General features: G+C 38.0%; 1 protein-coding gene across 4 annotated transcripts in view; it reads left to right on the plus strand.

Moving 5' to 3' along the window:
• Positions 1 to 15,083, plus strand: part of LOC124156359 (sex-lethal homolog) — a 36,540-nt gene that overhangs the window by 381 nt on the left and 21,076 nt on the right. The window contains exons 1-4 of one of the 4 annotated variants that reach the window (XM_046530881.1): positions 171 to 315; positions 1,137 to 1,347; positions 8,601 to 8,776; positions 8,864 to 8,977. In XM_046530881.1, the coding sequence (XP_046386837.1) occupies positions 1,195 to 1,347; positions 8,601 to 8,776; positions 8,864 to 8,977 (443 nt within the window). In that variant the 5' untranslated portion in view covers positions 171 to 315; positions 1,137 to 1,194. Of the gene's footprint in view, positions 1 to 170; positions 321 to 1,136; positions 1,348 to 8,600; positions 8,777 to 8,863; positions 8,978 to 15,083 lie in introns of those variants that run through there. The other 3 variants (XM_046530879.1, XM_046530882.1, XM_046530880.1) reach the window with 3 other exon arrangements.

A 15,083-nucleotide genomic window follows, 5' to 3' on the forward strand; every position in this document is an offset into this window, starting at 1 on the left:
GTTACTGTGAGATTCAACTGAGAAACTACTTTATTTCATTTCATTTAAGAGTTTAATCTCAGTTATAATAAGCCTCTAAATTAGTTTTCGTGGAGATATTTTGAATTAAAAGTTAAGCAGTGAATCAAAAAATGTAATTAATGTCGTCCTTTCAGCTAACAGTATATTATTCATGTGAATAACTTAATTGCTCTCTTGTCTAATGTTGCATTTACTGCAGTGTAGTAGGAGATTCTGAGGTAAGAGTCTCGTTTTAAACTGTTTAGTTAACTCATGTACAGTAACTATGAAATGGTGAAGAATCACCGCGGCCCTGTAAGGTAGGTGAAAAAGGTTAACTACTTTCATGTAAAAAAATGAAGTTATGGCTTTGAGTGAAGAGTAGTTATTTGAAATTTACCTGCCAAATTTTGCATCTCTTGTGTAGCTGTCTGCTTTCTGCTTCTATTTTCCCTTATTTAACATGAAAATTAGGGTTAAACTCTGGAAAATGGAATGACTTTAAACTCTGATGTACGTGCGTACTTGACGCATTGATGAATATGACGGCAGAATGTATTTCTGAGTGATTATTTTTAGACTACTCGTCAGTAAACAGATGATTTTGTTTTCAATGTCAGCTGCCCATGTAGTTACTTGAACTGCCGAGTAGAACCAAATATTTTTATCCCAAGAATTGTGTATCGGGGTATTATGGTAGAATTTTAGTCTACACAAGTAAATATAGGGAGAAACGGACATGAAGTAATCTTTCTTGTATTAAGAAGGTGAATAGGCACTCATTAGTGGTGCATTGACCATTTAGAATCTTATTGTGAACAGCAGAAAACATTTTCTCTCAAAATTTCCCAAAATTTTGTATGTTGAGTTTCAGTTATGTATATTTTTCGTTCACCTGTGTTGGTAATTTTTACTTATTTCTTTTATTTTATCCAAGGGTTTTGACATTGAAGTATTTTTAGTTTGTCTTGAACTATATTTGTTAACTACAATGTGATTTTCTTACTTCTTATTTTCCTTCAGGCAGGGAGGGACATTGGATGATTTTTTATTTTTTTTAATTATGAAAACCATATTGCCAGGAGGCATGCCTTTGTTTTTATTTTTGTATATTCCCCTCTATGTACTTGGCGTAGTTGGGAAGAAGAGCACCCATCATCCTTCACTTGGAGGGAGCCCAATCATAACAAACAGATGGCCGATCTGCAAACACCACATATGGATGGTGAAATGCGCACCAACTTGATCATCAATTACCTCCCTCAGAATATGACTGAAAAGGAACTGTACAGCATGTTCGTGACAATTGGGCCTCTGGAGAGTTGTCGAGTGATGAAAGATTATAAGGTATTAGCTGTGTACTTGTCAATCGTTTTTGCTATCTTAGAATGTGGCCTTTTAAATTCAGTAGTGTAAATATTTAACGCATCTTATGGAGTATGACTTCAGTAAATTGTGTGAAAATTGGTATCATTCATACTGCAGTATGTCTGGAAAGCTCTTCTGTTCTCTATATGCTGCATATCTTTGTCCTCAACATATTTATGGAAATGCAAGAAATGCTTTAATTTTGAGCAGCTGCATGTTTCATTCTGTTTATTTTGCCATTATTGTGTATGTAACAGAATGTTTCTTTGGCTACAAGAACTTAGATTGCTACTAATCTAGACTGTCATCATAAATTAACTAAGTTGTACTGATTTCTGGCTCATTCTATATTGAAATTATGTGCATGATTTCAGTGCCTCATGGAGTTAGTGCTATTAGTGTTGAAAGTAGATGAGACTTTTAATGCTGGGATGAATCAAGCAGTGTGTATGCTTATGAATTTCTTCATTTTCATTTGATGAAAGGGTACATGACTGCTCATCTTGCTCTGGTATATTCATCTATTGTAATTGCCGGAATGATTTTTACCCTAAGAGTGTAGGTGTCACAAGGTTTGGTTGTATGTTTTATGAACGCATACAGGCTTATATCTAAAAGCCTGTGTGCTAGAATAAATATGATAACGTACTGCATAATTACCCAACCTGTACTAATGCATGAACTGAATTTAATAGAAGCCATTCTTATTTGGGTCATGCGCTCATATATGTTCCATTCAGGTCCACCAATTATGCATTCCATGCATTCACACATTCACGCATATTGATCAATGTATCATGTAACTAGGCTTTCTGTCATTGTTTTGTTGTCAGTGATGGAGCCCTTGACCTAGTAACTGTATTTCATTTGCTGGCATGGGTCCAGGTCTTTTATACCCAGCTTAGTGTCACATTTAATTTTAGTTCCAGCTTAAGTAGCCATTGTGGGCTTCATTTTTCCTTACAGTGCATTTGATAGACAAAGATCTGCTCACGGCTACCCCAAGAACATTTCAGTAGTGACATTTTTTGGTCTAGCTAATCCTGTTGGAATAATAGTTAGCTTTGCAGAGATTGTTATTCATGGTTTTATCAATTGAAGGAACCTAATAAAAATATTTTTTCTTTTGTGACGGAGTTGCTTTACATGCTCCTTTACTTAGCCCCATTCTTATCTACTTCCAATAACCCTGGTTAGTGTTCCAACCCAAGCATAATTCCATGAATTGCTTATGGGAGCCTAGAATTGCGGTCACTTATGCACTCCAAATTCTAACTTAATATGTTCTATAAAAAAGATATTCAAGTTTCAAGTACAGTGAATCATTTATAGAAATATCTTAAGAAAGATACATGTTGTACGTAATGAATTGAAAACCAAACAATTGTTTGTACCTGTTAATGTTCATTTTTAATGTGGAAGTTGATCAGTATAAGCAATGAAAAAATTAACATTTTGGTGCACACCACCCTTGCTAATGTAGTCGTCGTACCTCCGTGCTTGAAATGACACTGCTTAAATACCTAAACGCCATTATGATGATAAAAAAATAGTCTCATGCCTATGCTTGTCGCAATTAAAATTAACGAAAAAGTTGACGCCGTATGATCACAATGAAGACAACAACATGTACAGCCACCACCAAGCCTCGAACCCTGGTCCCCCGGGCGGTAGTCATAAACACAACCACTAGCCCACCTGCCCATCTGAGGTATGATGCGATATCATGAAACTATAAGCGGCTTGTGAAAAGTACCGCATGAAAATTAATTAATTACAGCCAAACTAAGGCCCATTCAACGGAACCACTACTAGTTCAGGGATGTGTTCACCAATCCGAAGGCCATAAAAAATATGGCATTGAAAAGGGTGGAGCAAGTTTCGTGGTCTCCCCTTGTTAGTGAATGTCCCAATTTTTGCAGTGCTAAAAATTGTTTTATAATTCTAGTGGGAATAATTTTTTTTTCTTCCATTTCCTCTGATCAGTTTTTCTAATTGGTGATATCAGATTGCCTCTCCTGTAGTTTTTACTTTCTAGAAGATGCAACAAAGCATGTAATTATAGCTTTCATCATTATCCTCATTGAATGCTGATTACTCGTTTTTTATCAAACTTTTATGATTAATTTTGGCCTTTCTTCAGTGAAATTTTACTCTTTTCTTTCTCAAAATTTTGGTGTGGTGAACAATATTTTCTTAGAATTTTTGTGTATCCAAGAGTAAGATGTAGCTATATCGGATGAATGAATCCTGAAAGTTTTACACAAATGACCTACGGGACAAGCCTATGTCACTCACGTCGTACAATTGACAATAAATGAAAATATTCCCCTCCTTGAGAGATAATTGCGGGTGGGGGGTCCCCGATCTGACCTTAAGGGTAACGTTCTGATGCTTATGCCATCCTACACAACGCATTAAAAAGGAAAATGACTGGGACAAAAGGAACGGCAAGGGATATTTGAGGTGACCCGTGAAGAAATTGAAAAAACCCTTTCACAAAACTTTCAACTAACCAAAGTATAATTTAAACAATAATTATAATAATTTTTATAAAATAATAATTAATAATAATAATTTAAACATTGCATACAAAAAAATATCCGTCTTATGAACTAATGACATATGAGTGGATGAAAACAATTTATGAGACATCAATGAGAAAACACAACAATGTAAACTGATTTGTGAGATGAAAGAATTGAAATGAAAAAAACAACTACAAAAATAGTTTGATTGTTAACACGAAATGAATGATACAATTTGCTTTAGTTATTTCATGTTGGGGAGGTAAATAATATTCCATCCCATAAGTGTTATTTTTGAATTTGGTAATTAACTTTCACTTCCACTGGATAACTGATGTATTTCGTGACTGTCTGCCTTGAAATTGGGAAGGTGAAAAGAGGGGGCTTGTGGGGGGAAATGGTTACGATCTTACTTGACCGTTGTCTGTGGTTAGACCAGGTGAGATCTAGCAAACTCGTTCCTTCCGACTGCAGGCTCCTCCTCCCATGTTGGATAAAGCAGCGTCGGGAGCGTAAGGTATGCGTCTTTCCATGCTGGTCCTTGCTCCTTGAAAGGGGGTCTCTTATTTCAGACCGTATCTTCAAGAAATCAACCCAATGCTAGGTTGATCAGCCCCTCCTCTTCACTGCCTTGTCTAGGTTATCGTCGCACCAAATTCGGGCATAGGCTTAGCCCAACACTGAAATCAATCTACCTTTTTTTTTATAAATGTGCACAACCTTATATATTCCCATCCTTATATTCTTACAGGTCAGGTACTAACTGTAGTATATTTTTCTTTTTACATTCTACACCCTATAATTATAAAAATTTGATATAATATTATGAACTAAACTAATAAGCTTTAAGAAGCATATATTTTGAAAGCAGGAGATAAAGGTTATTCTTTATTAGTTTTTGTACTATTTTTTATACATTAAATTAATAAGGATAAAATAAAATATTTTAACCCTATAAAAAAATTAAATAGTTTAAAGATACTGGCAAAAAACTTTTTCAAGCCAAGTATATTAGTTTATCATAGTCTTGGGGTGAGGTAACACAGAAGGAGAGGGGGAACACATTATGAAATGGGAAAAAACCCAAGTTCCCGTCCTCCAAACACACTCACACAACCTTATCTATTCGTCATTTATTCCCGTTATGCGCACACACTTTCCTCCACAGGCCGTGGTCTAGGGGGTGGGAAAGGTTAGCGGCATAAAAGCGGGTAGGGAAACGAATGCGCCGATTAAGGTGGCATAGCGCAATGGTGTTTGAACCATAACAGTACCTATATACTAGAAGAACCATTCTGAAATATTATTTCAATTAACTAATAGGATGAAGTAAATGCTAGTTATGTAAAATCAATAATTTCGCCACATATGTCTTGTGCCTGCCATTTCCCAGAATCTTCCTTTGCCCTTCCAGTATAAGAACAAAGAGGACCACCTACAAATGTCATTTCTTCAGAAAAAATGCCGTTATTATTGCTCCCCGTTAATCTTTCGGTATGTTTTTGGGGAGGGAAGCTAGTGTAGTCTTCATTTCTCTGCGTTTGAAATTCTCAGCGTCATTTTTCATTTCTTATTTATGTATTACATTAGCACGCATTTACTGGTCGTCGCAAGCCTTAATCACATGTGCTCTCGCAAGAAGTGGTTTTCATTTTTAAATTGGAAGTTGATCACTATATGCAATAAAGAAATATTTTGCCTTCATGCTTGCTGCTTGTCCATCATCAGCCTCTCGCTGTCCCACAAAGGGTTGTTTATTCCCAAATCAGAATGTGCTGCTAGTAGAGTGGGAGCAGAGTCGTAACTTCCTCTGAGGTACACTTTTCGGTGTAAATTCTGCCTTTCTCCTCACAAAGGTGATTCTTTTTTGCCTGGGATTGTACCAATGAAAGTGAAGTTATGGAGTGAATTGTGAGATTCGATATAGTAAAAATCTATTTTAAGAGGCATACAAATGTGAGGTTGTCTCAGTTTCAAAATAGGGTGGTTTCCTATTATTTTTTTATTGCCTAAATCGAAAGATTATTACTCCTGGAGTACGTATTTCACGCTTTTAGATTTTTAAATGACGATATCTATTTTTCGCGATTAAATGAAAAGTGAAAATTTTCAAGCGCGCGAAAACGCGACGCGTAAGTAGGAATGATGGGAAAAAGTCTGTGCGACGCATTTCTGGTTCCCCCTCCCGCCTTGTGAGGTGACCTTGATCAAGGCTCTGAGCGCTGATAGGACGCAGGATGCTAGCAGGTAGCTGAGTACCTTGCTGGCTGGTAGCGCTTGGCTTAAAAAAGGTTTATTAATACCTTATAAAACGAAGAAAACTTTCCGACCTAAGCCAGTTTTAATAGGTGATTATTAAGACATGTTTCCCTGAGCTCTGTGCCTCATGCATGCATTGGTAACCTCAGACGATGCGTAACTCCTATCCTCTCGTGTAGAAACTAGGTCCCTGTGGCGTCACGTGGAGTGGAATCGCATGGGCGCCAATCTGGCCTTTTTCAAATGAGGACAAAATTTGACCCTTGCCATTCGTCAAAACCTGTGTTTCAAAAACCAAATAATTTGTGTATTATGAATACACTAATGGTGGGTAACGAGTCGCAATCAATGCCTTTCGTTTTCTTTGATGAAGCAAACTACCCTATTGTAGATGTTGGTAGTTTTATCAAGAGAAGTCAGAGTATTGAGGGAGAGAAGAGCTGTAGTCATAGTCTTATGTCACTTACGGAAGTCAAGCAACATCGAAACGTGGTGTTACCTCTGTGCAAAGCATGAAATTACTTAAGATATTTTAAAGTAAAACTTATTGATGTATATTAGGCTATCATCTGCTTTTGAGTGCTATTTTAGTAATGATACAGAATGCTCTTGCTGTGATTGAAGCATTTGACTGTGAAGTAAGCCTGCCATCTAATTCCTGAATTTCCGAAATTATGCGAAAGGGAGGCAGCAAACGTTTTAAAATGTAAAAGTTCCCAGATTTATTGCCATTTTAATAAAATAATGGACGATTTCAGGTCAGTCATGGTTTTAATGGAATATTTTTGTTGGTATTGTAGGTTTTTCCTAAATGCAACACACTGTACTTTTTTCAGAAAACTGTGCTGAAATTAAATGGGTCATTCTATCCTAATTCAATGAGAAAACAAATGAAATTGATCCATGAGGCTACCGATTTCAAGCAAACATGGCAAATCATCTCAAACTGATTACAAAACAAAGTCCTTAAGTGTATTTCGAATACATATGTATATGCAATGGTACAAGCGATATTGCATTGCTTGTGTGCCAAACAAACTATTGTTTCAGAAAATTCCGAAGATACACATTTAGTCCCTCTTGGGTGAAGGAACATTTTGCATGCATTGCGGTAATCAAGGGTATTCAATTCAAAATGACAGGTAAAAGGAGGTAGGTGGTGATTGAAGTGCAGTACAGACAGGTAATCGTTTGAAAAAGGAAGGAAGCAAATTTTCCAATGAGTGGTATGGTCTCTATGTATACAGTTGTTTTTACTGGAGATTAATACATGAATGAGTGAGGGCAAGCGATTGCCATTGGGACCATTTCATGTGAAGGTATTTCTTAGAGCATCATGAAGGGTACACAAGGAAAATATGGTTTGGAAAAAAGGGAATTTAGCCTGGAGGTCTAAGATGGGGCAAGGTTTGTCTATTATTTTTCGAGCTCAGTTGCTGATGGGCCCTCAGTCACCCCTGATATTAAACACATTTTTGTCCATCCTGGATTCTATTGGCGGTCCCTTCAGTGGGAAACGAACAACATGGGTAAAGGGAATACAATGGTCATTGTGCTATTTAAATTGGAGAAAAGGAGGAGATGGATGTGTGCTGATAAGACCTAGAGAGCTGACTATAAAGTGTTCGGCAGGAGATGTAGAAGCCCCTGCAGTGGGAGGCCAGTGTGAAGCCTTTACTCAGAAATGTCACCCCAATCCTAATTTCCTTGTGTACCCTTAATGATGCTCTCAGAGCATCACGTACCCCTTCAGTCATCACCATCTTATCCTGTCTTATATGTCATTTTAACTGTATACACTTCATTTCTGTAATGCATGAAAAATGCTTCCATCTAAAGGACTAAATCTCTGAAATTTTCTGATACAATAGTTTATGATGATTAGTTTCCAGGTTTATTCCACGTCGACTCATTTTTGGTGGACAAAAACATTTGACTCATTTTATTTTTGTCCCCCAAAAATGAGTCGATGCCGAATAAACCCGGCAACTAATCATAAATTTAATCACCGTGGAAGCTTCCATAATAATTTTTCAATAGTTTATGTTCGACATGTAAGCATTGCATTATCACCTAAACTGTTGCATGTATTACAAAAAGACTTAAGAGTTTTTGTTTTGTAATCAAATGAAGGTGATTTGTCAAATTTGGTCAAGATCAGTGATCCAAGGGGCAATCATCTGGTGGAATTTGGGTTTAATGACTTAAATATATCTTCATTTCTCTGTTTTCTGTCTTGATAAACGCTATGTTGTGAGAGCATTTGATGCTTGATGGGCATACTTATATATTGAAGCAGTTTTTTTGTTAGAATTCCATAGTCAGTGAATTTTCCAATGGCATGCATCAATTTTATCATAAAATATATATGTATGTATTGAGCTCTCAATCATGGTTTTTTAATAGTTAAAATATTGACATAATTTATTTTTATTTCTTTTAAAGACTGGTTATAGCTATGGTTTTGGTTTTGTCAACTACCAAAAACCAGAGGATGCAGCCAGAGCAATCGGAACTCTTAATGGTCTTCAAGTACAAAATAAACGGTTGAAAGTTTCATATGCAAGGCCATCAGGAGAGGAAATAAAGGAAACAAATCTTTATGTAACAAATCTTCCTAGGTATGCTCTTCTGCTTTAGACTTTCTCCATTATTTAGTCATTGTGTTTTCATTTAAGTCGTTAATTATTTTAATTAAAAATTTCCAGAGATATAACCGAAGAGCAGCTCGAGTTGTTGTTTGGGAAATTTGGCAACATAGTTCAAAAAAATCTGTTGAAAGACAAGGTTACCAGCTTGCCTAGAGGTGTTGCTTTTGTGAGGTAAGTGGATGTGTTCATTGACTTTTTTCTTATACCCCTTCTCAAACACTGGAAAGGTTGCACTGGTCCCTTTACACTTGTTGTGCCATTTGTCCCCTTAGTGCGATTTCATGCTCGATAAATTCTGCTGAAGAGGTGGTGTTCACTGGAAGCTGGACTCTTACTGGGGTATATATTTCGGATCAAATTTGGAGAGGATGGAAGGATGGATGGACTTCTTTCTTATACTTAATGATTATCCCAGGATGTGATTGCACATAGGATAAGTCAGAGAATACATATATACAGATCTAAAATACACCATACATTACATTAAGACAATAAAAATTCATTCGCAGAGTGAAATGTGTTCTACAGTAAAGCTTTAAATTTTGACTTCAGCCCCGGGTGACTCTTCGCACCTATAATATTAGTAGATAAATGGTTGAAAAACTGCATATGAGTATACTAAGCGTACAGAGAATATTCGTAGTTCGCCCGTATTCTTAGTTGACCCTGTATTTCCTGTAGTTTCCTGTAGGGCCAATGGACCCTGAATACATCATCAGCCCCTACATAAACCAATCTCGCCCTACATATGGCCGTTTTTAGAGCTAAACAAGCCCTACTTGATGTAGGGTACCCGAACCAGCCCTACACCCTACAAAAACATGGTGGCCAAATATAGTCTGCTGATCACTTCAATTAAAGAATCTACATTACCATGGATATTAAGGAGATGAGCTCACACAAACCACTTTAAAATGTAATGACGGAAGCCTCCGCGGTGAGTTAAGTGTTGATTGTTTTTCAGGTTCATTCCGCGTTGACTCATATTTTGCGGACGACAGTTTCAGGCGCGGTCCAGCTCCCTTCTTCGCATCCAAATGATCTGCAGAGTTGCAATCCTTTATATATAAGGCTAGTCAGGCGGCCATTGATTTGAATTCCATTGTTGGAACAGCCGTTAGAATGATGAGACTAAAGGATAGTCGTCCTCCCTATTGAAAATCTTTCCATGACTCGCTATTTCTATTGCCTCCCTTATCAGCCGAGGGAAATATTTATTTTCCCTGGCTATGATTTTTGATTCTTTGAATAGTATGACGTGCCCAGGTTCCGACCATGCATGCTCTGCAACCACAGAAAGACGAAAATTTTTCTTTTCGGTTGCCTTAAGATGTTCATTTGCATTTCTGCATTCATTCTGCATTTGAGGGATGTAGGTGTTTGCCCGATGTATGATAGACCACAGGAACACGCTACTTTATACATTCCTTCATAAATATCGGATGGGCGATGATCTTTTTCAGTCCGGAGGAGGTCTGAGGTCTTCTTCAAACTTTTAAATCTTGTCAGAATTTCATGTTTGGCGAGAACTCTAGCGATTCTCTCCAAAGTTCGTGCGACGTATGGCAAGAGAGAATGTGCCTTTGCATTTTGCTGGTCTTCCCTTGCAGTGTCCAAGGCCACATCTCGTTTCTCTTCTTCCTTACTCGCGATTTTCCGAATCAGTTCTCGATTGTAGCCATTCTCTTGGAGCGTGGTAAGGAGGTGTTGTTTCTCTCTAGCGAGCGAATCTGCATCCGAGATGGCATATGCCCTATGATATAGGGTTTTAATGACTGATGATTTTTGCCAAGGATGATGGTGTGATTTGGCATTCAAATAGCGATCAGTTTGGGTTTTCTTACGATAAACTGAATGTCCCAACGTGCCATCTGATTTCTTCTTGACGAGAACATCCAAGAAGGGAAGTTGGTTATTTTCTTATCAGCCGACATATAAGCTTGCAAAGATTCTAGCCCATAGCATGCGGCCATTATCAGGCCTAACTGCCACCTATGTGAAGAACTCCTCCCATTTCATCAAAAGTTAACATTATCATTTCATTTCATTTATTTCTCGTCTGATAAGGGAGACGATAGAAATAGCGAGTCGTGGAAAGAATTTCAATAGGGAGGACGGCTATCCTTTAGCCTCATCATTCAAACAGCTTTTCCAACAATGGAATTCAAATCAACAGCCGCCTGACTAGCCTTATATATAAAGGATTGCAGCTCTGCAGATCATTTGGACCTGAAGACGGGAGCTGGAATGTGCAAGAAACTGTCATCCACAAAATATGGGTCAAGGTGGAATGAACCCGAAAAACAATCACTATTTTAAAATGTTCAGTAACACAGTGGAAAGGTAATAATGTCACCACTTAATAAGCCACCAAGTTAAATAAATTATAAAATTGACTGAACTAATAAGAACAATATACAGTAAACTCTTGATTTTACGAAGTCAGTGGGACCGGAAAATTGGCACTTCGTAAAATCGAGTTTCGTAAATTCAAACCTTTTTCGTAAGTCACCAAAAAAATGTTCGCTTTTGTTTCTTCCGCCGTTTTTTGTCTTTAGTGGTCTTATTTAAATGTTTTCAGTGGTTATTCTCGTTATGATTCATAGAAAAGGCTTTTTGTTGTCGATTTATGATGTGAAAAATGGTTAAATAATTATACCACCATAAAATTCCCATTTCTTGTTCATACTTCAACATCAACGATCGCTAAAGAAATTCCCGACCAGTTTAGAAAACGTAATCAAATAATGAATTGCAGTGTTTATTATAAGAATTTTATGTTATAAATTTGTGGTTAGGAGCGAATAGCAACTATTAAGTATGCCGAAGATAGATATTTGTTTTTGACACCCTCGGAATTTTAGCGGCAGCCGGCCTAACCGCCATTTATGTCGCCCTCTATCGCTCAGTGACGAGAAAAAAAGAAAAACAAGGGTCTTAGCCCGTTTCCAAAATAACCTTTGTAAGTTAATATTTCGAGTTACTTCGTATTTTCAGCAGAGTGTGCTCTATTTTCACTGAGATTCAATTACGATCATAAATAACGTAGGATGTGATTATCTTCTGGCGACTATTTGAAGTAAATTCTGTTTGAGTTCTCCGTCCGACTACTGTGTTCCATCATCTTTGCAGACGTTGCCATAAAAGACAATTCTTCATCTGGACCATATTCTTCATACCGGATGTGATGTGACCTGTATATATAGTATTTTCTCTCCTTTTATGCCGACAGGAGCAAGGTTCCAACCGGAAAACGACAGGAGAATCATCTTACAGTATCGGAGAAATAGAGAGAGAAACGTTATTATCCATATTGATTGCTTTCCTACAAGAGACGTTTTATCATTTCTCAACGTGGTTAAGTATTGGTTCACTTGCGTTAATTCCCAAAAATGATACGCAAAAACCTGTACCTTCACCTCATTTAGTTTTCATGTTTCTTTTTCCGCCGTATTGAAAGTTATGCAAAGGATCATTGACATAGAGCGAAGATTTTCTTAGTTTTAGCACTAAAAAATAGGCGTGCTATAATCGTAAATAAATATAGAGTGGAAAGCGCAAAGAAAATAATTAAATTTTAATTTTGAAGTCAACAGAGAAGAAGAGGGACAATTTAATAAGCACGGCACCATTTCCCTGACTATGGTAGATACTTCTCCAGCCTCTCTCCGGTTTAAAACTTACCCCCGTTGCCGGTAAAGATGAACCATGCCCTTCTCCACAGTCGGAGAACATTCCCAATGGGTGGGGTGAATAAGAGTGGGATGGGGATTGCCTGAGGAAAGAAGTGTGGTCAGCATAAGGAGTGGTGAAGGGGGCAGGAGAAAGAAGGGTAGGGAAAGGTCCTTCAGCTCTGCCTCAGACTACGTTTGGGGGCCGTATTTTGTTACGACGCACGCAAGCTCCGCGACCTTAGGAAGGGAGTGAATGTGAAATGCTGGGGAAGGAGGGGTTTGGGATGCGTAAGGTGGGTGTCGGCAAGATCAGCCAAAGGCGGCAGGAGGGAGTAAACAAAGGCTTTGGAAAGAAATAACCCCAGCATGGGAGAACGGGGAAGCGCCGTAGAAGAAAGTTCATGGTTAGACTTGGAAGTGCGTCTTCATTACGAGAAGCCTGAAATATAAATTGGCTGTAAATAGAGCCCAATACTTAAGATATTTAAGTTGTTTATTCACAAAGGCCAATATATACACGAAAAGATATTACCCAAAAAATGTTATTTTTTTTTTTGCTTTTTTTCCCTTCTCCATCGCCGCTTCCACCATGGTTTCTAACTTGCATAAGTGGTAATTAAATTGGGGGTCCAAATCGTTAGCCAGATCAAAATGTCTTAATGTTTGGAAGGCAGCGTATACTTCTTTTTTATTAGGTGGAATTACTTCCTCACTTTCATCATCTTCGTCACTGCTATTCTGACTAGTCCCGGCCGCTGCTTCTTCCGACACAGGCACCGGCGTCGAATCGTCGCAAGCCTGGAGATCATCATCTAGCGCAATATAATCGCTTGATGTTGCGCGCTGTGCTCCTGCTTTTTCCAAATATTTTTTTAAATCTTCTTTTAAGCCACTAATCTCCTCCGCGATTTCATCTGCCGCAGCTTCCTGAAGGTATAACGTAACGATTCAACCATAGCCGTGATATTAAAGTAGTAAAATTACTATTAGGTTAGTTGTATCAAATACCAACCTCGGTAACATCCTCATGATGCGCTATCGGAGGGAATCCGGCCGATTTCCAGCAATTTGCGATGGTAGTGGAGGAAATCTCTCTCCAGGACTTGGCGTATTGCATGTATCAACGTCCATTTCGGGATGTTATTAATTTCTGTTCCCATTTCTAAAAGTAGCAAATATATTTGAAAGAATCATAATCATGAATAAAAATATCTAAATCGATATCCAAACATGAGCAAAATAGATGAATGTATACATACCGATCCATCGCAAGTAATACCGCACAAGCTTCTTCCGGTACAGGACTTTGAAATTCTGGATAATGCCTTGATCCAAGGGCTGGGACTTGCTAGTCGAGTTCGAGGGTAAAAAGAGGACTCGAACATTAGCCAATTTTAGATCTTCCACGTATTTATGGAAGGTGGCATTATCCATTTTTAAAACAATTTTGCGGTTTTCTCCAGCAATTTTTCTCTGTAGACGTATAACCGTTTGCTGGAAAATTTCTCGGGTCATCCAGCTGTTTTCATTTGCATAGTAAAAATCTGGGAGGGCTTCCAATTTTACATGTTTTAACCACCGTGGCCTTTCAAATTTCCCAATGACAACGGGCTTGATTTTGTCCGTGCCCGTTTGGTTGACGCACAGCCCCACAGTAACACGCACGTTACTCTTTTTCCCCCCATGGCAACTTTGCCCTTTGAAACCCAGGGTTGAATCAGGTAATGCATTAAAAGTAGCCCAGTTTCAGGGGCCAGCGAGGGTGAGCTCGTCGAGGAAAGGGTCCCGGATTAGGGACCCTTCTAAGTGCTTCGGCGAAAAGTAGTCAAGTAGTCTTCGAAGTACGTTCACAGCAGTGCAAAGGGTTAATTAGGGGTGAACAAAATACTCCGCGCGACCTTCCTGACATGTTAAACTACGAATTATTGTCGATGCTATGTTTACGAACAGGCACGTAAATAGGGGCATAATGTCAGCCAAGATATTTTTACTGAACTCCAACTTCCTCTAAATTCCCACAGGGAGGTTTTTGGCGACCCATTTCTCTCCAAAGTTGCATTATCATTTACAATTTCGCACTTTTGATGGGCCACAGTTGGAAGCGCTGATTTTTTAGCTACTTACGCCGGCGTAACTAGTTTTGTTGACAAATTTTTCGCCGTAGTTCGTATAAACGAATGCCATTTGCTCCTAGGGACCGAGCCGAGGTTCGTAAATTCAAAAAATTTCGTATAATCGAAACTTCGTATAATTGAATAGAGCCATGTATTTAGCATAGGCTTTTCACCGGGACCGCAATATCACTTCGTATAATCGAAAACTTTGTAAAATCCTGCTTCGTAAAATCAAGAGTTTACTGTAGTGGTATACATGCACCGTGTTTCTACAAATATATAATAATATTTTTCATGTTTGGCACTTGGTATACTTTTGAGAAACCAATACATCGTTTACGTATGACCATAGAAAACATATTTTCTATTAATCTTTTTCTATTTATATTTTTCTATTTATTAACTAAGAATACGGCCCTATGAACTTCAATTCTGAAGTCTACCTTTTGTGTCATGCCTGTGCACATTAAAGTTTTGAAGTATGCACCG

This window comes from Ischnura elegans, chromosome 3 (assembly GCF_921293095.1).
Source record: "Ischnura elegans chromosome 3, ioIscEleg1.1, whole genome shotgun sequence".
NCBI lineage: Eukaryota > Metazoa > Arthropoda > Insecta > Odonata > Coenagrionidae > Ischnura > Ischnura elegans.